Source organism: Hyla sarda, chromosome 4 (genome assembly GCF_029499605.1).
Source record: "Hyla sarda isolate aHylSar1 chromosome 4, aHylSar1.hap1, whole genome shotgun sequence".
Lineage (NCBI taxonomy): Eukaryota > Metazoa > Chordata > Amphibia > Anura > Hylidae > Hyla > Hyla sarda.
Genome location: NC_079192.1, coordinates 373,583,231 through 373,609,725, shown reverse-complemented (window position 1 = coordinate 373,609,725; position 26,495 = coordinate 373,583,231). Strand labels below are relative to the sequence as shown.

The following is a 26,495-nucleotide window of genomic DNA, read 5'->3' as shown; positions in this document are numbered from 1 at the left end:
ATATAGTAAAGCCTGCACACTGCCCCCATATAATAGTTAAGCCTGTACACTGCCCCCATATAGTAATTAAGCCCCCTCACTGCCCCCATATAATAGTTAAGCCTGCACACTGCCCCCATATAGTAGCCCCCTCACTGCCCCCATATAGTAATTAAGCCCCCACACTGCCCCCATATAGTAGCCCCCTCACTGCCCCCATATAGTAAATAAGCCCCCACACTGCCCCCATATAGTAATTAAGCCCCCTCACTGCCCCCATATAGTAGCCCCCTCACTGCCCCCATATAATAGTTAAGCCCCCTCACTGCCCCCATATAATAGTTAAGCCTGCACACTGCCCCCATATAGTAGCCCCCTCACTGCCCCCATATAGTAGCCCCCTCACTGCCCCCATATAATAGTTAAGCCCCCCTCACTTCCCCCATATAATAGTTAAGCCTGCACACTGCCCCCATATAGTAGCCCCCTCACTGCCCCCATATAATAGTTAAGCCCCCTCACTGCCCCCATATAATAGTTAAGCCTGCACACTGCCCCCATATAGTAGCCCCCTCACTGCCCCCATATAGTAATTAGGCCCCCTCACTGCCCCCATATAGTAGCCCCCTCACTGCCCCCATATAATAGTTAAGCCCCCCTCACTTCCCCCATATAATAGTTAAGCCTGCACACTGCCCCCATATAGTAGCCCCCTCACTGCCCCCATATAGTAGCCCCCTCACTGCCCCCATATAATAGTTAAGCCCCCCTCACTTCCCCCATATAATAGTTAAGCCTGCACACTGCCCCCATATAGTAGCCCCCTCACTGCCCCCATATAGTAGCCCCCTCACTGCCCCCATATAATAGTTAAGCCCCCCTCACTTCCCCCATATAATAGTTAAGCCTGCACACTGCCCCCATATAGTAGCCCCCTCACTGCCCCCATATAGTAGCCCCCTCACTGCCCCCATATATTAGTTAAGCCTGCACACTGCCGATTATAGTAATTAGGCCTTCTCTGTGCCCTCAAAAGTGGAAAAGAGACATTTTTGTGCAAAAAAAATTGCACAAAAGTAGCTCCTGGGCTCTATGGCCCTTTTGACGACTAATGTAAAAGAGTAAAATGAAAAAATTGGTCAGAAAATATGGCACTTCAGGCAGCCATCCTGTTTTCCACTCTATACTATCCAGTGGGAAACAAAAATGTTTTCTTTCACCGACAGCAAGCAGAGATTGTGACAATGATGAAGAATTGAAATGCAAGGCAACGATAAAGCAAGATGTAAATGTGGAGTCCCTGACGCTGAGAACAGTTTACAATGGATGGCAGATTTTCCGCAGTCTCTCGTTGCTGGGCATTGTAGTCCCGCAGCAGTAGGAGCCACAGGTTGTCTGCACAGTCTGGGTTCCATAGCGCCCTCTGGCGGCCTACAGGCGCTGCGCTCGGCAGCTGATAGGACAGTGCTCACACCGCGTCCAGCCTCCGGCGCGCTTGCTGAGAGGTTAGCGGGAGTGCGCAGCGTGTCCCCGCCCCCTCTCCCGGCAGCGGTGGCGGAGGAGGCTGAGTGCAGGCAGCGCTGCCCGGCTGTGGCTGGCTCGGTGTCCGGGGCTGTCGGTGCGGAGTTTGGCGGCAGGGCGTGGGCTTCTTCCCATGCGGCGGAAACAGAAGCGGCTTCTGCAGGCGGTGGGGCTGGGGCTGGCAGCCCTGCTCTTCCTGCCCAACGTGGGTCTGTGGTCCCTGTACCGGGAGAGGCAGCTGGAGGGCGCGGGGAGCGGCGGCAACGGGGACGGTGGAGCTGGACAGGTAAGTGTCCTGTGCGGTAACTTCACCGGTCCCGTCCGGAGTATGAGAGCGGCAGTGTGCTGTGCTGAGAGCTGCTGTATGAGCCGCAGAGCTGACACTCACTGGAGTAGACTGTATGAGGCTGAGCCGCAGAGCTGACACTCACTGGAGTAGACTGTATGTGAGGCTGAGCCGCAGAGCTGACACTGGAGTAGACTGAGCCGCAGAGCTGACACTCACTGGAGTAGACTGTATGTGAGGCTGAGCCGCAGAGCTGACACTCACTGGAGTAGACTGAGCCGCAGAGCTGACAATCACTGGAGTAGACTGTATGTGAGGCTGAGCCGCAGAGCTGACACTGGAGTAGACTGAGCCGCAGAGCTGACACTCACTGGAGTAGACTGTATGAGGCTGAGCCGCAGAGCTGACACTCACTGGAGTAGACTGTATGAGGCTGAGCCGCAGAGCTGACACTCACTGGAGTAGACTGTATGTGAGGCTGAGCCGCAGAGCTGACACTCACTGGAGTAGACTGAGCCGCAGAGCTGACACTCACTGGAGTAGACTGTATGTGAGGCTGAGCCGCAGAGCTGACATTCACTGGAGTAGACTGAGCCGCAGAGCTGACACTCACTGGAGTAGACTGAGCCGCAGAGCTGACACTCACTGGAGTCGACTGTATGTGAGGCTGAGCCGCAGAGCTGACACTCACTGGAGTAGACTGAGCCGCAGAGCTGACACTCACTGGAGTAGACTGAGCCGCAGAGCTGACACTCACTGGAGTCGACTGTATGTGAGGCTGAGCCGCAGAGCTGACACTCACTGGAGTAGACTGTATGAGGCTGAGCCGCAGAGCTGACACTCACTGGAGTAGACTGTATGAGGATGAGCCGCAGAGCTGACACACACTGGAGTAGACTGTATATAAGGCTGAGCCGCAGAGCTGACACTCACTGGAGTAGACTGAGCCGCAGAGCTGACACTCACTGGAGTAGACTGAGCCGCAGAGCTGACACTCACTGGAGTAGACTGTATGAGGCTGAGCCGCAGAGCTGACACTCACTGGAGTAGACTGTATTAGAGGCTGAGCCGCAGAGCTGACACTCACTGGAGTAGACTGTATGAGGCTGAGCCGCAGAGCTGACACTCACTGGAGTAGACTGTATATGAGGCTGAGCCGCAGAGCTGACACTCACTGAAGTAGACTGAGCCGCAGAGCTGACACTCACTGGAGTAGACTGTATGAGGCTGAGCTGCAGAGCTGACACTCACTGGAGTAGACTGTATGAGGCTGAGCCACAGAGCTTACACTCACCGGAGTAGACTGTTTAAAACTGAGCTGACACTCACTGGATTACACTATATGAGACTGAGCGGCAGAGCTTACTCACTGGAGTAGACTGAGCCGCAGAGCTGACACTGGAGTAGACTGAGCTGCAGAGCTTACTCACTGGAGTAGACTGAGCCGCAGAGCCGACACTGGAGTAGACTGAGCCGCAGCGCTGACACTCACTGGAGTAGACTGAGCCGCAGAGCTGACACTCACTGGAGTACACTATATGAGGCTGAGCCGCAGAGCTGACACTGGAGTAGACTGAGCCTCAGAGCTGACACTCACTGGAGTACACTATATGAGGCTAAGCCGCAGAGCTGACACTCATTGGAGTTGACTGAGCCACATAGCTGACACTGGAGTAGACTGAGCAGCAGCGCTGACACTCACTGGTGTAGTCTGTATGAGACTGAGCCACAGAGCGGACACTCACTGGAGCTGACTGTATGTGAGGCTGGGCTGAGAGCTGAGAGAGCAGCTGGCTGTGTGTTAGGCTGAGCCTCAGAGCTGAGACTCACTGGAGTAGACTGTATATGAGGCTGAGCCTCAGAGCTGACACTCACTGAATTAGACTGTATTAGAGGCTGAGCCACAGAGCTGACACTCACGGGAGTAGACAGTATTAGAGGCTGAGCCTCAGAGCTGACACTCACTGGAGTAGACTGTATTAGAGGCTGAGCCTCAGAGCTGACACTTACGGGAGTAGACTGTATTAGAGGCTGACACTCACTGGAGTAGACTGTATGAGGCTGAGCCGCAGAGCTGACACTCACGGGAGTAGACTGTATTAGAGGCTGAGCCTCAGAGCTGACACTCACTGGAGTAGACTGTATTATAGGCTGAGCCACAGAGCTGACACTCATGGGAGTAGACTGTATTAGAGGCTGAGCCTCAGAGCTGACACTCACTGCAGTAGACTGTATTAGAGGCTGAGCCACAGAGCTGACACTCACGGGAGTAGACTGTATATGAGGCTGAGCCGCAGAGCTGACACTCACGGGAGTAGACAGTATTAGAGGCTGAGCCTCAGAGCTGACTGTATGTGAGGCTGCGCTGCAGAGCTGACACTCACCGGAGTAGACTGTGTGAGGCTGCGCTGCAGAGCTGACACTCAGCCTATAGAGATCAGATCCATTATACTATTAACAGAATAAAAAATTGTAACATACAAAATAATTTACAGCTGTGCTGGTGAATTCAGTGAGTTCTGCCAAATGACGGCTATTGGAATGTTCAACAGTTTAATCTTTGTTGCTGTCAGGTAGGGATGACTGTACGATATGTGAGTGTCCGGTAGGGATGACTGTACGGTATGTGAGTGTCCGGTAGGGATGACTGTACGGTATGTGAGCGGTAGGGATGACTGTACGGTATGTGAGTGTCCGGTAGGGATCACTGTACGGTATGTGAGTGTCCGGTAGGGATGACTGTACGGTATGTGAGTGTCCGGTAGGGATGACTGTACGGTATGTGAGTGTCCGGTAGGGATGACTGTACGGTATGTGAGTGTCCGGTAGGGATGACTGTACGGTATGTGAGTGTCCGGTAGGGATGACTGTACGGTATGTGAGTGTCCGGTAGGGATGACTGTACGGTATGTGAGTGTCCGGTAGGGATGACTGTACGGTATGTGAGTGTCCGGTAGGGATGACTGTGTATGGTATGTGAGTGTCCGGTAGAGATGACTGTGTACGGTATGTGAGGGTCCGGTAGGGATGACTGTGTACGGTATGTGAGGGTCCGGTAGGGATGACTGTGTACGGTATGTGAGGGTCCGGTAGGGATGACTGTGTACGGTGTGTGAGGGTCCGGTAGGGATGACTGTGTACGGTGTGTGAGGGTCCGGTATGGATGACTGTGTACGGTGTGTGAGGGTCCGGTAGGGATGACTGTGTACGGTGTGTGAGGGTCCGGTAGGGATGACTGTGTACGGTGTGTGAGGGTCCGGTAGGGATGACTGTGTACGGTGTGTGAGGGTCCGGTAGGGATGACTGTGTACGGTGTGTGAGGGTCCGGTAGGGATGACTGTGTACGGTGTGTGAGGGTCCGGTAGGGATGACTGTGTACGGTGTGTGAGGGTCCGGTAAGGATGACTGTGTACGGTGTGTGAGGGTCCGGTAGGGATGACTGTGTACGCTGTGTGAGGGTCCGGTAGGGATGACTGTGTACGCTGTGTGAGGGTCCGGTAGGGATGACTGTGTACGCTGTGTGAGGGTCCGGTAGGGATGACTGTGTACGCTGTGTGAGTGTCTGGTATGGATGACTGTGGTGTCCGGTAGAAATAACAGTGGTAATGTCAGTATCTGGCAGTGGCGATTGTTGCATTGATCAGTGTTTGGCAGTAAGTAGTCCTGTTAGTGTCCGGCACAGTGTGCACAGTTATGTCGGTGTTCAGCAGAGGCAAGCGTTAAAGTAGCGGCCAGCATTGGGGATTGTTTGTTGCTTAGTCTTTGTAGAAGAGATGACTGTGGATAGTTACGTCAGTGTCACTCTGTGGTTAGATCCATGTCCAGCATAGCCGACTAATATGTTAGTGATCAGCATCAACGATTGTAAGTTGGTCTGTGTAGCAGAGCTGACTGTTGACTGCTGCAGAGTTCTCCTACATGACTGGTAATCTTTGGGGGTGGCTCAGTGCTCTCCTACATGACTGGTATTCTTTGGGGGTGGCTCAGTGCTCTCCTACATGACTGGTATTCTTTGGGGGTGGCTCAGTGCTCTCCTACATGACTGGTAATCTTTGGGGGTGGCTCAGTGCTCTCCTACATGACTGGTAATCTTTGGGGGTGGCTCAGTGCTCTCCTACATGACTGGTAATCTTTGGGGGTGGCTCAGTGCTCTCCTACATGACTGGTAATCTTTGGGGGTGGCTCAGTGCTCTCCTACATGACTGGTAATCTTTGGGGGTGGCTCAGTGCTCTCCTACATGACTGGTAATCTTTGGGGGGGGGGCTCAGTGCTCTCCTACATGACTGGTAATCTTTGGGGGTGGCTCAGTGCTCTCCTACATGACTGGTAATCTTTGGGGGTGGCTCAGTGCTCTCCTACATGACTGGTAATCTTTGGGGGGGGCTCAGTGCTCTCCTACATGACTGGTAATCTTTGGGGGTGGCTCAGTGCTCTCCTACATGACTGGTAATCTTTGGGGGTGGCTCAGTGCTCTCCTACATGACTGGTAATCTTTGGGGGTTGCTCAGTGCTCTCCTACATGACTGGTAATCTTTGGGGGTGGCTCAGTGCTCTCCTACATGACTGGTAATCTTTGGGGGTGGCTCAGTGCTCTCCTACATGACTGGTAATCTTTGGGGGTGGCTCAGTGCTCTCCTACATGACTGGTAATCTTTGGGGGGGGGCTCAGTGCTCTCCTACATGACTGGTAATCTTTTGGGGGGGCTCAGTGCTCTCCTACATGACTGGTAATCTTTTGGGGTGGCTCAGTGTTCTCCTACATGACTGGTAATCTTTGGGGGTGGCTCAGTGTTCTCCTACATGACTGGTAATCTTTGGGGGTGGCTCAGTGTTCTCCTACATGACTGGTAATCTTTGGGGGTGGCTCAGTGTTCTCCTACATGACTGGTAATCTTTGGGGGTGGCTCAGTGTTCTCCTACATGACTGGTAATCTTTGGGGTGGCTCAGTGTTCTCCTACATGACTGGTAATCTTTGGGGGTGGCTCAGTGTTCTCCTACATGACTTGTGAGGGTGAGTGTCCAGCTTGGATGCGTACATGACCGTTTGCCGTTCTCAGTATACATCCTGTATTTCTTATGTGCGACCTTATCTTTGGTCTTCTGTAGTATTTCACCGATTTCCATTAGTCTGTCATTTAGAAGTAGGTAAGTGATAATGGGAGAAGTTATAGGTGGTATGTGCAGGGTGCCCACAACTCATGGGCACTTAGCCATAGCAACCAGAGAGAGAACAGCTTGGAGGTTACCCTGCTACCCCTGTCCTTGTGTGCTGACATCAGGACACACTCAGTTTTTGCTTTCTTCTGTGTACACGTCAGATTGTCTGCTTAAAGAAATTATATGTGGTGGGCATTTAATCTTGTAACTTATGTACTCTCATGGTGGGCACAGATGAAATTTTTACTGTTTCTCAGAGCAATTTAAAAAATCCTTTAAAAAAAAAAAATCTAATTTCTTTCCAAATTTTGACAACTGGTCGTAGGTAGCGTTGTGTGTGGGGAGATGTAGCTGGCAGTGTCCCCTCTGCCCAGGTGTGCCATCCTGGCTGCTGACGTGGGTGCTTGTAATGTGTTTGACTTGTCATTCACTTCAAAGTTTCCTAGTTTCCTGGTTCCGGGTGTGAATGTGTCTAGATGAGGCGGCCGCCGGGATGTGCTCTGAATGAAAAGCTTCTCCCTCTCTGCACATCTAAGGCACAGAGAGCGTCTACAGAAGTCTACAGGCTGTCACATACATAGAGAGGCCAGGCTGCTGCTGCCCACTTCAGTGCCCAGTTATCAGATTTTTTGTTGGTGTATTGGAATAAAGATGATGTCATTTATCGTTTAACTTCAGACTTATCACTTGTGAGGAAACAAACAGGACAGGTTGGGATTCAGCCATTCTGCCCTGTAGTTCCCCCATAGATATGTGGCACCCAATGTGCTTGGCAGCTTCTATTTGCCTCTGTATAATTCAAACAAGCATGTTGTGCAGTCAGGTGATTGCTGAGGACAGTTTAAAGGGGTTGTACATGAAAAGGAAGCATTCTGTTGTATACAGTATCTCCTGCGGGAAGATGTGGTATTACATAGCAGCAGCTATATAATATGCTGGCCGACTCGCGTTCGGTGTCCGTCTGGCCGGCTCGCGTTCGGTGTCCGTCTGGCCGGCTCGCGTTCGGTGTCCGTCTGGCCGGCTCGCGTTCGGTGTCCGTCTGGCCGGCTCGCGTTCGGTGTCCGTCTGGCCGGCTCGCGTTCGGCGTCCGTCTGGCCGGCTCGCGTTCGGCGTCCGTCTGGCCGGCTCGCGTTCGGCGTCCGTCTGGCCGGCTCGCGTTCGGCGTCCGTCTGGCCGGCTCGCGTTCGGCGTCCGTCTGGCCGGCTCGCGTTCGGCGTCCGTCTGGCCGGCTCGCGTTCGGGGTCCGTCTGGCCGGCTCGCGTTCGGCGTCCGTCTGGCCGGCTCGCGTTCGGCGTCCGTCTGGCCGGCTCGCGTTCGGCGTCCGTCTGGCCGGCTCGCGTTCGGCGTCCGTCTGGCCGGCTCGCGTTCGGCGTCCGTCTGGCCGGCTCGCGTTCGGCGTCCGTCTGGCCGGCTCGCGTTCGGCGTCCGTCTGGCCGGCTCGCGTTCGGCGTCCGTCTGGCCGGCTCGCGTTCGGCGTCCGTCTGGCCGGCTCGCGTTCGGCGTCCGTCTGGCCGGCTCGCGTTCGGCGTCCGTCTGGCCGGCTCGCGTTCGGCGTCCGTCTGGCCGGCTCGCGTTCGGCGTCCGTCTGGCCGGCTCGCGTTCGGCGTCCGTCTGGCCGGCTCGCGTTCGGCGTCCGTCTGGCCGGCTCGCGTTCGGCGTCCGTCTGGCCGGCTCGCGTTCGGCGTCCGTCTGGCCGGCTCGCGTTCGGCGTCCGTCTGGCCGGCTCGCGTTCGGCGTCCGTCTGGCTCACTTGTCCTTTGATTGTCTTGCTTGCTCTTTTTCTTTCTGTATACTGTATATATCTTTATGTAGTCCTGTTGGTGTAGGGAGTCTTACAGGCAGTGCTTCTTGGGGGATAAAAGTATGCAAATTAGGAGGAGGAAAATAGTGCTACCTATAAATGCCCTTCATACAGCTTTAGTGGGTTCAGTGTTCCATGGAATAAGAAATCGGCTCCTTACTCTTTAGCATCACCTATAAGCAGCTGAAAATGCATTGAAACATGTTGAAGGATTTTGGATAAACCATCCTGCCCAACCATCCATCACTCTGATGGGTGTGGGGGGAGAATGCTGAACTAGCTTCCTACATCCATTCTGGCTAATATTTCTACTTATGGTAACAGAACAATTGTTTGTATTGTGCGGCATAATACTTCTTCTGTTCTGTTTTGACTATTCACTCCTGTGTCCCGGTTTCTGTTACTTTGTATATTGTGGCCCCAGTGATTGCTTTGAACCTAGTGGTGAATCTTTGAGACTTGCTGCCAGGCCGACAGGTATAGACACAGCTTTGTGCACTGAATTCTTGGCATTCGTTGGCATTGTGGAGTCATTTGATGTTCGATAATGAGATAGAAGAAGGTTTGCATAGTGCGGCCTGCTGACCCGGCACTTCTTTGGGATAGCGGGTTGCTTTTTTTGATTTTGTTTTTCTTTATTTATGATTGATGCAATGTTGTTTTTATCCCTTTTTTATTTATTTATTTATTAATTTAACCCATTTAGGACATACCACCCTTAACCCGGAATAGACTGGCCTCAGTTCTGCTCTTTTTACTTCACAAGGTTTCAAGTTATTTTTTCTTCTTGTACCTTTTATGCATATGTGTGTGTGTGTGTGTGTGTGTATATATAATTTTTTTTTTTTCAATAACGTGGAAACTTCAGTGAGAAAGGGTGACCCGGCATGTAAAATTTCCAATCCAGTGGCAAAGTTAATTGCAGTGTTTTTCTTTTTTCCCATAGACAATAATGAAAGCTTCAACCAAGATATTATTGCAATGTGTTTTTTTTATTTTTTATATTTTTTTTATTTTATAACATCGTGTAGTTGTAGTTTGACAACAGCGGAGAACCAAAGGTCCCAGCCCTGGCGCTGTCATAAATCGCTTTTTGTCTATGGCTTTGTTCTGCAGATTGAACTTTCAACTCGCTCCTTATCTCAGTTTCCCTCTTCACCGCCTCAGTGTCATATTGTAGATATATTTACACAAGTAGAATTTACTGTGAAGAAATGTATGCGGCAAATCGGCGAACAATCTGTAAAGAAGTCAGTAAGAAAAATCAGCTCTAATTTTTGTGCATTTTATTGCAGATTTTGCTGCAGATGACACAAAAGGGGAAACCAACTAAATAACCTCAATTTGTTTGTGGATTTTGAAATGAGCGAGGAAAATAATCTGCAACAAATTCACGTGTAGTAAGCCAATATTAAGTCAATTTTCATGCTTAAAGTTTTCCACAGTTTTCTTAAAAACTCATCTGCTTCCCTTTTAACTAAATTCTTCTGCAGATCCAGCACAGATCTGCAAGAAAAATCTGCAGTAAATCTATGGGAACTTACCCTGAATATAAGAAATATAGGTCAACATGCATCATTTTAATGTAAATTTTTAAATAGATTTTGGCTACCACACCCATGTTACCGCCAGTGTCGCCTAGGTATTTTTCTGATGACACATTCTTGTTACGTGTATGTTCACATTGAAGAATTGGAGTAATAATTTCTGGCAGGAAAATCATGTTTTTTTGCCATTTTCTCCCTTGCTTGGAATTTCCGCATGAAACTTATTTGCTCAGTAGAAAAATACTTGTGGATTCCACCTGAAGAATGAACATGTTCTGTCTTCAGCCGGAACAGAATTCAGCTTCGAAATTCTCCAAGCAGAAATTCCTCAGTGTGAACAGGCAGCGGAAAGTCCATTAAAGTCTATGAAACTTTCATTGTTGGATGATTTGAAGCGAAATTACTCAAGTAAATTCCTCTGTGTGAACATACCCTAAAGCATAAGTGTAGTCTCAGGTAACTTTTTAGGATACGTGAGTGTGAGTAGTTTAGGAGTTGTACTGTTTTAGACCTTTTATATAACTTTTATCTGGCATTTTTCTTCAGTTTTCTTCTCTGAGGGCTTTGTCTCTAATCTTCAGTTGCCCCTGAGCTGGTCGGTGTAGACTAGCCTCCATAAGTGTATGCAAACTTTGTTAAAATTACGATGACCATTTAAGTACAATCTAAAGGGAATGTGTCTTCTCATAATGATGTTTTGTTTGAAGAAAAAAATATTTTTGGGATATTTTTTATGAAGTTGGCACTTCCTGTTCCGGTATCACTTTCATGAAGTCATCAGGGTAGACCCCAGCAGCTTCTCCAAGCACCACCAGCCCTATTCAATATATTACTCTGTTTGAGTAGAGGCCAGTGGGGCAGGGAGAAGCCACCAGGGACCACCCAAAGGTCTTGTGGTTCAGGCAGCATGAAAGTAATGCAGGTTTCCCTCTAAGAACCAGTTTAAAAACCAGGAGCTAAGTTATTAGACACTTTCGTAGGCATCAGTAGAAGAAAAACCTAGATGGTCAGGGTATGTTAACATACAGCAAATATATTGCTGACATTTTTACATCTCTCCCATTCACCTCAATAGGGCTCAAAGAAATCAAAATGCTTGCTGCCAAGATCACCCATGTGAGGAAATTATTTTTAGCTACAGAAACTTCTTCGACAAATCTCCTGCGTGCGAGTTTACCCTTAGTTATCCAGATAAGTTAAAAAATAATCCATATATTGGGTGAAAAGGGGATCCATATATTAAAGGGATTGTTTGGCTTGAAAACTCCATTTTTGAATCCGATGTTAGTGTATAAATTGGGGCCCACTATTTAGGACCCTTATCTATAAGCCAGATTGGAGGACAGCTACAGAGAGTGTCTGTCCTTCTGTAGGACCCCACATGTCCATTCGTTACATTGACTGCTAATGAGAAACTGTAATACTTCATTTTACCTGTGGTGGTGCTACAGGGAAGATGGACCCTAGCTTTGGGGTTACCCCACAGATTACAGTTACAGGAGTGTGAGACACCCTGGTATAGCCCTTTTGTGGGAGACTATCCTCTGGCTATATCTTCTTAACCAAAATGGATTGTCCAAAATGGGGGGCCATTTTAAGTAACAACTGTTCCAATATCAACTATAGGGTATCAATGGCCTTAAATAGTTTGGGACCTTCATTTAGTTTTATGCAGTGCCATTACAAGATTGTAGAAAACCCAGCATTTAACCCTTTCACAACACTTTTAGTGATCAAACCCACTGTACAAGTAATGGCTGGAGCAGCAACATGATCACTGGGACTGATCATATTATGTAACACCTAAAGACCACAAACACCGAAAATCTGCTGTCCCCTGTGTGCCGCTGAGGTGTGACTAAGCTACCATGTTTTTCTAATCCTGTACAACCTCCTCAATGACTGGATAGATGAGAAGTATAGTAGTGTGACTGCTATGCACACGTGGGTGTTTGCCATATGCTAAAGAGAAATCCAAGTTTTAACTTTGAAATACAGTAGCGGGCAAGTGGATTGGAGTTTACAAATCCCATCCATATGCAGCAAAAATTTGTTACAAATCTGCAGCATGCTTATTCCATTGTGAATCCATTGTGGATTTTCACCAGCGATTTCATCAAAGTCAATGTAGCAGGGGTGAAATCCGCGGTACATCCACTGCAAACAGGAGCACATGGATTCACGTGTGCATTTGCGGTAGGATCCTTAGTGGTCAATTTTTTTTTTTGTCTCGACGGGCCAAGCCTTATCCTTGGAATCCTGTTCACACATGGTGGCATTGGCATGGATTTTGACACACTTTGTGCCTAAATTTACATATCACATATCTGACTGCAGTTTGCATCCCCTGGATGTAAATGGGAATCCATACTGACACAACACAACATTTCTGAACTAAATATGATTTTCCAATTAGAAGAGGTGAAGATTATCGCCATTGAATGACAATAGGACTAGTCCTAGTGCAGAGCTACAGCACATTTGCACGCAGACTGTCAGCAGTAAATGAGCACCATTCTTAGTCATGCGGCCCTTCAAAATAATCCTAGGAGCGCACATTCACCAGGGCTAAAGGGCTTTATGGGTCAGCCCACAACTGGACTTGAAATTGACATTTAGGACATATGGGACCTATAACAGTTACAAGAACAAACTGGCTATGGCATCTGGTGGAGTGTTGTAGCTCCTTAAAGGGGTACTCCGGTGAAAACCTTTTTTCTTTTAAATCAACTGGTGGCAGAAAGTTAAACATATTTGTAAATGACTTCTATTAAAAAATCTTAATCCTTCCAGTACTTATTTGCTGCTGAATGCTACAGAGGAAATTCCTTTCTTTTTGGAACACTGATGACATCACGAGCACAGTGCTCTCTGCTGACATCTCTGTCCATTTTAGCAACCGTGCATAGCAGATATATGCTAAGGGCAGCATGGTGGCTCAGTGGTTAGCACTACTGCCTTGCAGTGCTGGGGCCTTGGGTTCAACTCCCACTAAGGACAACAATAAATAAAGCGTTATTATTATTATTATAATAACGTCAGGAGAGAGAACTGTGCTCGTGATGTCATCAGAGAGCATTCCAAAAAGAAAAGAATTTCCTCTGTAGTATTCAGCAGCTAATAAGTACAGGAAGGATTAAGATTTCTTAATAGAAGTAATTTACAAATATGTTTAACTTTCTGCCACCAGTTGATTTAAAAGAAAAAAGGTTTTCACCGGAGTACCCCTTTAATGGTGTTATCCGGGAGCAGGACCTTTCCTCTCTCCCTGGCGCTCCCTATCAACAACATCGTGTGGCCATTGGACACCGCATACGGATGTGGTTTTCTCTCTTCGGGAGTCAGCCACCTAACAATAGCAGATGGATACCCGCGACAACCCCTAGTTTTGTCTGGAAATGTAATGCTTTACTATGTCTGTAGTTACTTCTTCAGGTAGCTGCTGATTGGGGGCGGGGACTCTCAGGTGAAGCTCCGCCTACCCAGGTTTTTTCCCCAGAATTTTTCTACTGTCATTAGGTACGACAGGAAATTCTGTGAATTTTTACCATAGAATTGCACAAAATATTTCCTAAGTTACTATAAGTAGTAAGTGGAGATGTATATTTCATGTCCGTTCTTTTTCTATTATCCTGGGAAAACTGTATTTGTGGTCAGACACCAGTCTTGCAATGTCTGAAAGAGATAGGAAGGTAGGAACCTTTTTTCTGACCAGTATATTGTAAATATAATGTATCAGGGTTATTATCTGTGTTATCAGCTATATACTATGTACAGTGGTCCCTCAACATACGATGGTAATCCGTTCCAAACGGACCATCGTTTGTTGAAACCATCGCATGTTGAGGGATCCGTGCAATGTAAAGTATAGGACAGTGGTCTACAACCTGCGGACCTCCAGATGTTGCAAAACTACAACACCCAGCATGCCCGGACAGCCGTTGGCTGTCCGGGCATGCTGGGTGTTGTAGTTTTGCAACATCTGGAGGTCCGCAGGTTGAAGACCACTGTTAGAGGAAGTTGTACTCACCTGTCCCCGCCGCTCCGGACCGTCACCGCTGCCCGGTATGTCGCCGTCCATTGCTGTGGCTGCGTCCCCGAGGTGTCCCCGACGCTCCGGTAAGGCCTCTGCTTCCCCGGCATCCGCGCGCTCCGTCGCCGCCATCACGTTGTCACGCACGCCGCTCCTATTGGATGTCGGGACAGCGTGCGCAGCGACGTGATTACGTCGATGGAGAGCGCCGACGATGCAGGGGATCCCGAAGAGGATGCGCCGGAGCCCCGAGGACAGGTAAGTGATCGTCAGCGGACCACACGGGGCACCGTAAACGGCTATCCGGCGGTAGCTGAAGCACTCTGCGCTGCCGGATAGCCGTTTATGCGATGGCCCCGGCATACAAAAGCATCGTATGTTGATGCTGCCTTCAACATGTGATGGCCTCTGAGAGGCCATTGCATGTTGAAATTATCGTATGTCGGGGCTAGAGATGAGCGAACTTACAGTAAATTCGATTCGTCACGAACTTCTCGGCTCGGCAGTTGATGACTTTTCCTGCGTAAATTACTTCAGCCTTCAGGTGCTCCGGTGGGCTGGAAAAGGTGGATACATTCCTAGGAAAGAGTCTCCTAGGACTGTATCCACCTTTTCCAGCCCACCGGAGCACCGGAAAGCTGAACTAATTTATGCAGGAAAAGTCATCAACTGCCGAGCTGAGAAGTTTGTGACGAATCGAATTTACTGTAAGTTCGCTCATCTCTAGTCGGGGCCATCGTAGGTCGGGGGGGGGGTCACTGTATAGTGAGTGGTTCTTACTGCTTTTCACTGGACCGGAGTAGAGATATATAATTTGTGTATACTGTACTTTTTACCTCACAATTGCTCTTCATTTCTGCTTTAACCTGTGAGGTGAGATGACGGTGAGAGACCCTGCAGCACAATGGGTGCCTGAAAAGGGGCAATACAGTATGTGATCCCCTCTCAGAAATAAGGAGGAGGAAGAAGCTGGGAGAAAATACCCACAAATAGTGATTTATCTGTGTAAATAAGAGCAGGTATCCTCTTCCATTTATTCCTGGGAAGAGAAATCAATTCATAAAGGAAAACGGTCAGCCTGTTTACCAACATTAAACCCCCTGGGTTATAGTGTGGGTGAACAGGAGTCCAATGAGGGGTCATTATGTCCCCCAGAAGATCCTTTGCTAAATTCAGTAAATCGCGCAGAGGGGGCGGGGCTCTGCCACTCAATATACATATTAATTGTCTGTGACTCCACTTCACTAGGATGAATTTAGCAGAGGGTCTTCTGGGGGACATATCTTAGGACCCACTAAAAATATTTAAGTAAGTGACCCCTTGTTGGATTCCTGATCACCCACTCTATAAGCCAGTGTATTGGGTTTAGTGTGGGTGAACAGGCTGACAGTTTTTGTTTAAAAGAAAAAGTATGGTGCCCGGAGGAAAGGACCATGTTATGTGTAATTCCCACTTAAGCTAGAATGTGACATAAAGGACATCATCAGAAGGGTCTTATGTCCAATACGAACAATGCAAACAGTCATAAGGTCTGCACCTCTAATAATGGGACTACAGCTTATGAGGTAGAGTCTGCACTTCTAATAATGGGACTGTAGGAAATGGCCTGGGTTTGTTTGAACATATAAGAGGCTTTTCTATAAGGCTTCATTGTGTGAACAAAACATTTGCTGCTCAATTGGTTCACAACATATAGATTGGTTGAGCTCAGCTGTCGTAAGGCATATTAAATGATTGTTCCCTCATTTATCTACAGCCAACAGGTTACCTTATGTGAACCCAACTCTACTCACTTCTGACTTGGCAGACATATGCCAAGCCTGTTGGGTGCATTGACGAAATAGATCTAGCTATCTAAATATAAATAAATTAAATTCAGTAGTAGCCTCCTATATGTATATACAAGTATTTTCCAGCGTATAAGATTACTTTTTAACCCTGGAAGGTGTTCCCAAAAGTCAGGGGTCTTCTTATACGCGGGTGTCGTCTTATACACCGGGTGCTGCAGGGACTTCTAACTGCAGCACCCGCCCTGTAGCCCTAGGTTAATTTCCCCCGTCACAAGATCTTTTCAGGACACAAGGATTTTACGGTTACCTTTCTGCGGCCCCGCGTTAACTCTAAAAACGCTGGGGCCGCCGGGAGGTAGTACACGCAAGGATGTCACTGGCGTCCGGCCGTGCACCCATAGAAACAGTGGAGCAGAGAGGACGCGCGCGGTAAGTTACCAGCGGCACATCATCTTCGCCATAGCATTAGATCATGACCCCGGTGGTCGGAGCACTGAAGTGGGGCAGTACACAGACATAAAGACATACAGCCTCCAGCCATACACTGTATATGGCTGAAGGCTGTATGTCTGTGGGGGCCACTGCCTATCAAATGTGGGGGGGAACTATACTGCCATCCTAATGTGGGGGGAACTATACTGCCAACCTAATGTGGGTAGTACTTAGAGGGGTAGTCTTATATGGCGAGTATATCCCAAACTCTATATTTTAACTGTAAAAGTTGGGGGGTTGTCTTATATACCGGAAAATACGGTACTTGGAATTCAGTGTTTCAGAATGGGAGCTTAGAGCAGACGAGTCTCAATACTGTAAAATCTTGCAAGCAGCGGAGCTGTACTCTTACTTGTCAGAGATTAGTACCACAAGCTAAACCAAAATATGCAAGACATAAAACTTTTAAGTGAAATATGTGCATTATTGCTGGAGATTTCTGGAATGCGCGTACACCAGTCATGAGGGTGTATAAGGAAGAAGCATTTGTCTATAGGTATGGGGAATTGTGCCAGTATATTATGTGTAGGATATACTATGATTGTCGCTATTGTTAAATGCTCTCCAATGAACAGAGGTATCTTTTTGGAAAGACCTGTTAATGTCTGGGGGAATAAATAATGGCTGCCGATATGGCATTGCATATGTAACAAAATTCTTTCTATAGCAACAATAAGAATACAGTGGCCTGTGTGTTATCTTGCAAACTTTTATTAGCACCTTTCCAATGTTGTGAAGTACTGGAGAAGTTATTTTAGCTGACTCCTGGCTTGATAACTAATGATTATTTTATTACTTTTATCCTTAAAGGAGAGGTATAATATAAAAAAAAACGTATCCCCTATCCGTAGAGCTGTGTCGACAACCACACAAAGCAGTGGTCATGCCCCCTACATGCATCTTTAGGCTTTAGCTGGAGATACCCAAGCATAGTGCTTCGGCTATCCCATAGAGATAACTAGAGGACGCATGCCGACCCCCGCTCCATGCCATGCAGGAGGTGAGCCGGAGTGCCATGCAGGAGATCGCAGGGGGTCCCAGTGGTCACACCACCCCGCCATCCTTTTGGATAGGGTATACATTTTTCTAAGCTTTATAACCCCTTTAAGAATGCCTACTTATGTGTCCATATTACTGGATGTTAAAGCACAATTTAGCCTGATCAAGATTAAAGGACTATATCTAATGTTGAGCCCACATGGTTAAAAAAACAAATGCACAATATCTTTGCACGTGAAGGTTTTGATCTGACACGTTTGGTGTGATCCTAGAACCTCAATGGTTGTCCCTGTGTGACCACAAATTTGTCTGAATGCTCAGTCAGTGTTGTGTTCACTTCTTCTTATATTATAGAATATTTAGAGCAATATAACTGGTTCTGGTTAGACAGAAAACATGTCTGGCATTACAACTGATAGCAAGGAGTTTGATTTCTTTTTTCGCCCACTAAATTTAGAAGGGTTTATATCTGACATGTGCGTCACTGCAATAAAGTATAATTGGATATTCAATGCTATATACTGTATCCAACTCAATGTAATATGGTTTACAGAACTTTATAGACTTTTTCTAAAATATTCTGCCCAAATCAAGGCTCATTGGCTAGCAGCCAGCTCTCGTTTGTTTACGTGCAGCAGTAAGTGATAAATTTACTTTTACATTGCCAGTTCCTTATAAAAAAAACATGTTTTTCAGTCACTATGTTCTTATTAAGCAATTATCGACCAATCTCAACCATGAGCATTGGGATTGAACGATTATACTCCCGGAATAACCCCCTCGTTTTATATCTCCTGGAGTATTCTAAATATTTCTTGAAAGTGGTAAAGTTTACACGATCAGTCTTATACAATCAATTGATCAGAGGCTGTGCCTATATACAGCACATGGGTAATTGGAATCTATTGATTTAGAAATAGTTTATTTCATCACCAGATTCAGATCCTTCTGTGCTTCATACATCACGATAAACTTTCTAATATGTTGTATATACAACTGATGTGTAGATGAAACACCATATTGCTCAGTCTTTGAGTTACTGATTATAGTCTCTTCAATTCATGAGACTTCTGCCATGTTGCTCTACCCACCAGCTCTTGTTAGGTGGCTGTTTCACAGCAGGAATTTATGACCTGCAAACTACATTTTTGTTACGGAAAAGACCACCACCTAGCAATAGCGCCCCATCCGGCCCTCCCGTCTTTCGGCCTGTCATTACTCAATTATGTAAGGAGAATGTAACCCATGGCAGTTTATTAGATCTTACTGCAAACACAATAAAGCCTAAAATGTGGGTTGGGGGAAGGGTTATATATAAATTAAAAAAAATATTTACAACCCCTTTTTACATTTTCTTTACATTCAGGATGTAAATGTATGAATGCTATGATGTGGTTACACCATATTTTTATATATTTTTAAACAATCTGGGACTGAGTGCACTCACCACCAAAGTAACTTATTGAACAGAAGTTTCAATAGTTGTGCCCCTTTTGTTCACAAAATTCCAACATCTCTACTGTAGTGAATAGATAAGTCACCTCCAAAAAATTCTGAGAAAAAGCCAAGCTTCACCCGAGAGAATGTCCCATTGCTACGTGGTTGTCCTTTCCCTAGAGAAAATATAGTTTGCAGGTCATGGATTCCTGCAAACTCTCTTTGCTTACATGTGATGATTCAGTAGATTACCTGTAATCTCCTCCCCTCCATCTGGGGAACTATTACTACCAAGACAACAAGGCAGACTTGGCGCACCAGAGAGCAATGAAATGTAATACCTTTCTTGCTTCCTGAATAACCCCTTTTAACCCCTTAACGACAATGGACGTAAATGTACGTCATGGTGACTTGGTACTTAGCGAACCATGACGTACATTCCGCACATTTGAGCGGTGCTCACGTCATGCCCGGCAGGTCCCGGCTGATATCAGCAGCCAGGGACCCGCCGGTAATGGCGGACATCCGCGATTGAGCAGATGTCCGCCATTAACCCCTCCGATGCTGTGATCAATACAGATCACGGCATCTGTGGCATTGCGGTAGTTTGAATGGACGACCGGATCGCCCGCAGCGCTGCCGTGGGGATCCGATCATCCAGCATGGCGGCCGGAGGTCCCCTCAACTTGCTCCGGCCGTCTCCCGGGGTCTTCTGCTCTGGTCTGAGATCGAGCAGACCAGAGCAGAAGATCACCGATAATACTGAGCAGTGTTGTGTCCTATACATAGCACTGCACAGTATTAGCAATCAACTGATTGCAATGAATAGTCCCCAATGGAGACATAAAAAGTGTAAAAAAACGTCCGTTCTTCCCCATTTTACCCCCAAAAAAGCGTAAAAAAAATAATACACATATTTGGTATCGCCGCATGCTTAAAAGTCTGAACTATTAAAATATATTGTTAATTATCCCGTACGGTGAACGGCGCAAACGTAAAAAAAAGTCCAAAATTGCTGCTTTTTTGTCATATTTATATAAAAAAAATTAAGAAAAAATGAATAAAAAGTAAAACCTAAGCAATAGTGGTACTGATAAAAACTACAGATCATGGCGCAAAAAATTAGCCCTCATATCGCCCCATATACGGAAAAATGAGAAAGTTATAGGTGGTCAAAATAGGGCAATTTCAAACATACTAATTTTGTCAAAATGGTTTGAGATTTTTTTTTAAGCGGTGCAATTATATAAAAGCATATAACATGGGTATCATTTTAATCGTATTGACCCACAGAATAAAGAAATCATGTCATTTTACCGGAAAGTGTACAGCGTGAAAACAAAACCTTCCAAAATTTGCTAAATTGCGGTTTTCTTTTCAATTTTCCCACATAAATAATATTTGTTTGGTTGCGCCGTACATTTTATGGTAAAATGAGTGATGTAATTACAAAGTACAATTGGTGACGCAAAAAACAAGTCCTCATATGGGTCTGTGAATGGAAATATAAGAGTTGTGATTTTTAGAAGGCGAGGAGGAAAAAACGAAAATGCAAAAATAAAATTGGTCTGGTCCTTAAGGCCAAAATGGGCTTGGTCCTTAAGGGGTTAAAGGCCCATTCATATGGCAGAATTTCCAAGCGGAGAGATTCTGCTCTGTAGTTCCGTTGCAGCAGGATTGTTTTCAGGGGCATTGTGCATTGTGCACCCAGCAGAATTCTGGTGTTCTGTGGTATTGCTGAACTTGGGATGCATCCAGTAATTTGTATGAAAAGGGGCAGCACCACTGACACGTGACCCCTTTGCTCTCATGGTTATTGCACAAACTCTTACCATACAATTAAAAAACAAAAAACATTTTTTGACTCTAATTAAAAAAAGTGTATCTTTTGCATTGAAAATAAATATGTAAAAGTTTTTTGTTTTGTTAAATTGTGTCCGCACAGACATTTACTTGTTTGTAAACTAGGTCAAGAGGAAAAAAAATACCTTCCTTTTGCCTTAGTTTCTGCGTGCCCAACATTCGTGACACAGCTCGCCCTGGCGTGGACTATGTTGTTTGTATAATGTAGATACCTCTGTGCCAGCATCCTGCATTCCTGTAATTTCTTCCTGCCATCTATTTGGTAATGCGTGAAGGCTTTCTCATTGGGGTCTCCTCATTTTAGATAATAAAGTTAATTGTTTGCCCCAGGGCTCCCTGAGCACTTTCATGCTTTACTGGCTGCTGCTGTACACAATGACAATGTCTACAAATGAGCATTAGAGCCGGGATCGCTCGGCCCACAGCTCTGCCGGTGCCCTCTGACTGCCAGCTCGCAGGCATCTGTGAAGGTTAAGGTAGGTAAACACAGTCAAGGAAAAAGAGAGGATAAATTGCATTGACCATGGCGGTGAAGACAAAGAAATATTAACAGCAGGGAGGACGACTGTGCAGGACCTCCCTGTATGTGTAATGCCTCACTTGTCAGAAGGTCTAGATACCATGTAATTACGGAACTCTGACCTGTACAATAGGGAAACATAACTCTATATATATAAAACTCAACGTGTGTATGTATGTGGCAGCATCACGTCCAAACCGCTGAAGATATTAACATGAAACTTGGCACACATGTTACTTATATGTCAACAACAAACATAGGATAGGTAATTTAACCCTTACCCACCCCCATTTGCCAGGGTCGGGGTTTTTGTTTAAAATCCCATACAAGTCTATGGGAGATATATGTTACTGCATAACTTCCAAACGGCTGGAGATGTTTCGATAATACTTGGTCACATGTTACTTATGTCCACTTAAAATATAGGATAGTTAATTTAACCCTTAACTACCCCCATTTGTGAGGGTTGGGGTTTTTGTTTAACCCCTTAAGGATCGGGTTTTTTCCGTTTTTGCATTTTCGTTTTTTGCTCCTTGCCTTTAAAAAATCATAACTCTTTAAATTTTGCACCTAAAAATCCATATGATGGCTTATTTTTTGCACCACCAATTCTACTTTGTAATGACGTCAGTCATTTTGCCCAAAAATCTACGGTGAAACGGGAAAAAAAATCATTGTGCGACAAAATTGAAAAAAAAAAACGCTGTTTTGTAACTTTTGGGGGCTTCCGTTTCTACGTAGTACATTTTTCGGTAAAAATGACACCTGCTCTTTATTCTGTAGGTCCATACGATTAAAATGATACCCTACTTATATAGGTTTGATTTTGTCGGACTTCTGGAAAAAATCATAACTACATGCAGGAAAATTAATACGTTTAAAATTGTCATCTTCTGACCCCTATAACTTTTTTATTTTTCCGTGTATGGGGTGGTATGGGGGCTAATTTTTTGCGCCGTTATCTGAAGTTTTTAACGGTACCATTTTTGCATTGATAGGACTTATTGATCGCTTTTTATTCATTTTTAAATGATATAAAAAGTGACCAAAAATGCACTATTTTGGACTTTGGAATTTTTTTGCACGCACGCCATTGACCGAGCGGTTTAATTAATGATATGCCAAAAATATTTATTTACTTCATGTCAGCAGCAACGTTTCAGATCACACAGGATCCTTTTTCAAGCTCCTCAAATACACACATTAGGGGGTAATAAATACCCATGTGAACAATTCATCAATCACGAAACAATTACGGTGTCAATTAATAAAAATTATTACAAAGTGCATAAACTGTGCATAATATCGTAAACAAACCACATCAGTGATACATAGATTTGCATAAAGTGCTATATAGTGCATTAAAAACCATTAAAATTGCTTGAAAAATAATACAATATTATACAGAATGCATAATGGATTAAATACATACACCTGTACCCAATGGTACATTATCATATTCACCTGCTATAGAAAACAATGGCGCCGGCTAGCGTGGGGAAATTTTCACTGCCCAAGCGCAAGAAACTGACGGAGTACGCGCGGGCTGACTCTCCCGGTCACCTGACTCACATCACCTGATTTCACATAGTCATGTGGCCGTTGCCATAGAAAGAGCTGACGCTCACGCTCAGCCCTCCCATGGCAACCGGCACGGAACATTATGTCTCTATATTGCGTCCGGGGAAAGCATACTGTAACAGCCTGGAAAATTACATTATCTTTAACAAACAAATATGTGAATATTATCAACATTAATGTGTGTGTATATAGTAAATTTGAGTAGCCGTATTAGTCCAGTGATACAGATGCAAATCAAAAAATCTTGCAGTATCTTGTAATACCTTTTTTATTGGACTAACAGAATTTTGTAGAGAAGCTTTCAGGATTCCACCCTTTATCAAGTCCAAACTAAATCTAAGTCCTGCTAGTTTTGTTCCTATAGCAGGACAATTTATGGCCCATTTTAGTGTGAATTCTCCACATCTATTGTCTTAACCCCTTCATATTTGTGAGATGTAACCTGTGTCTTCTGCTTGTGAGCTTCGATTTGCTTTGGACTTGATAAAGAGAGGAATCCCGAAAGCTTGTCTCTACAAAATTCTATTAGTCCAGTAAAAAAGGTATTACAAGATACTGCAACATTTTTTGATTTGCATCTACCGTATTTTTCGCCCTATAGGACGCACCGGCGTATAAGACGCACCCAATTTATAGGTGCAAAATCTAAAAAAATAAAGATTTTGAACCCAATATTGGTCTTCAACCTGCGGACCTCCAGATGATGCAAAACTACAACTCCCAGCATGCCCGGACAGCCGTTGGCTGTCCGGGCATGCTGGGAGTTGTAGTTTTGCAACATCTGGAGGTCCGCAGATTGAAGACCACTGCATAGGAGGTAATACTCACGTGTCCCCGCCGCTCCGGACCCGTCACCGCTGCCCTGGATGTCGCTCCATCGCTGTCGCCGTGTCCCCGTCGCTCTGGAAAGTCTCTGCTGCCGGCCGGGTATCCTCGCTCTCCGTTGCCGCCATCACGTCGTTACGCACGCCGACGCACGTACGCGACGACGAGGAAGAAGAGCACCGACCATACAGGGGATCCCTGAACGGAGAAGACACCGAGGAGGCAGGTAAGGTCCCTCCCGGTGTCCTGTAAGCACTAACCCGGCTATTCAGTTGGGCTGTTCGGGACGGCCGCAGTGAAATCGAAGCGGTCCCGAACAGCCCGACTAAACAGCTGGGTTAGTGTCACTTTCCCTTCAGGCGCGGCGGTTAGCTTTGATCACCGCGTCTGAAGGGTTAATACAGGGCATCACTGCGATCGGTGATGTCCTGTATTAGCCGCGGGTCCCAGCTGTTCATGGCCGCAGGGACCGCCGCGATAGGGGTGTATTCGCCGTATAAGACGCACCGACTTTTTTCCCCCCCGTCTTATACGGCGAAAAATATGGTATATATAAATATATACACACACACACACAAGTGGGCAAACCAGTAAAGCCGACAGTGGGACATGTTAATAAAATAATAAGAAAAAAATTAATAAAAAAATAAATCAGGTGATGTGAGTCACGTGACCGGGAGAGTCAGCTGACAGGCCTGCGCGTACTCCGTCATTGTTTCTTGTGCAGTGGAAATTTCCCCACGCTAGCCGGTGCCGTTGCTTTCTATAGCAGGTTAGCGTTCCTCCTCCTCCTCATTTTATATTTGGCACATATGAATATGATAATGTACCATTGGGTACAGGTGTATGTATTTAATCCATTATGCATTCTGTATGATATTGCTATTTTTCAAGCGATTTTAATGGTTTTTAATGCACTATATAGCACTTTATGCAAATCTATATATCACTGATGTGGTTTGTTTACGATATTATGCACAGTTTATGCACTTTGTAATGATGATTTTTATTAATTGACATTTACACAGTCATGGCCGTGAATGTCACCCCTAAAATTTTTCAAGAAAATGAAGTATTTCTCACAGAAAAGGATTTCAGTAACACGTGTTTTTCTATTCAAACCCACTTGTTAGTACAGTGACCCCTCGACATACGATGGTCCCGACATACGATAATTTCAACACGCGATGGCCTCTCAGAGGCCATTGCATGTTGAAGGCAGCATCAACATACAATGCTTTTTTATGTTGGGGCCATTGCCTTCAGCTGCCGCCGGATAGCCGTTTACGGTGCCCCGTGTGCTCCGGTGATGGTCACTCACCTGTCCTCGGGGCTCCGGCGCGTCCTCTTCGGGATCCTCTGCATCGTCGGCGCTCTCCATCGATGTCATCACGTCACTACGCACACAGTCCCGTCATCCAATAGGAGCGGCATGCGTAGCGACGTGATGGCGGAGAGCGCGGTTGCCGGGGAAGCAGAGGCCTTGCCGGAGCGTCGGGGACACCTCGGGGACGCGGCGACATCCCGGGGAGCGGTGACAGTCCGGAGCGGCGGGGACAGGTGAGTACAACTTTCTCTAACAGTGGTCTACAACCTGCGTACCTCTAGATGTTGCAAAACTACAACATTGGCTGTCCGGGCATGCTGGGTGTTGTAGTTTTGCAACATCTGAAGGTACGCAGGTTGTAGACCACTGTCCTATACTTTACATTGCACGGATCCCTCAACATACGATGGTTTCAACAAATGATGGTCCGTTTGGAACGGATTACCATCGTATGTTGAGGGATCACTGTATACATTTTGATCAAAAAGTACAAGCCCACTCGCCACGTCAAGGCCACCTAGTCAGAGTGGGTCCCTAACCTAAAACTTGCATAGTGCTGGGCGGCACCGACTGCCTCCGAGACACCAAGCCCACCAGGGGAATGACCCAGTGGCCGCACCACCCAACAGACAAAGCATCACAGAAACAATGGCTGCCACACAGCACCACACCAGTGTGAACCCTACCATGCGCTCCCTGCCAGAGGGCTGACAGAATGTTAGGAGGAAACCCTTGTGCAGTCTCCTGCTAATTAAAAACGCTCGAATGGGTGGAGCGGAGTGCTGGCCATGGAAGAAGGGAGAGACTACACATGTACAACAGAACATAGCCACACATCCACCATTTGTATTTTGATCTACTTGCTTCTCAGCAGTAAGTGGCGAGTGGGCTTGTACTTTTTGATCAAAATATAGACTAACAACCTGTTAGTTTTTTAAATTATGCTGAGAAGCAAGTAGATGAAAATACAAATGGTGGATGTGCAGCTATGTTTCTCTAATTGTGTTGTACATTTATAAATACATAGATGACCCAAGTCCTCCATAGGAAGACGTCTCTCTACATTAGCGCTCTGTTCTTGAAGCAGTCTAGATGACAATAGAACCTAGGTGTCCAACCTCTGGACCTACAGCTTTTGCAACACTCCATCCCAGCATGCCCAAACTGGCCAAAGGTTGGACACCTACGCAATAGAACATATTGGATGGTTTTCGGAGGGGTACAGGTGTGGGAGTAGGTACATTTCAGGGTTTCTTCACTGCGCTACTACACTGTGGAACCTGTAAACTCTACAGTCATTAGGCGGCTCTTAGAACCGAGACGGACAGGTCCCTG

At 46.3% G+C, this 26,495-nt stretch overlaps 1 protein-coding gene across 1 annotated transcript in view; it reads left to right on the top strand.

Moving 5' to 3' along the window:
- The first annotated feature begins 1,495 nt into the window (after positions 1 to 1,495).
- Positions 1,496 to 26,495, top strand: part of GALNT10 (polypeptide N-acetylgalactosaminyltransferase 10) — a 211,708-nt gene continuing 186,708 nt past the window's right edge. Inside the window, exon 1 of the mRNA XM_056516826.1 lies at positions 1,496 to 1,786. Coding sequence (XP_056372801.1) covers positions 1,634 to 1,786 — 153 coding nt within the window. The 5' untranslated portion in view covers positions 1,496 to 1,633. The remainder of the gene's footprint in view (positions 1,787 to 26,495) is intronic.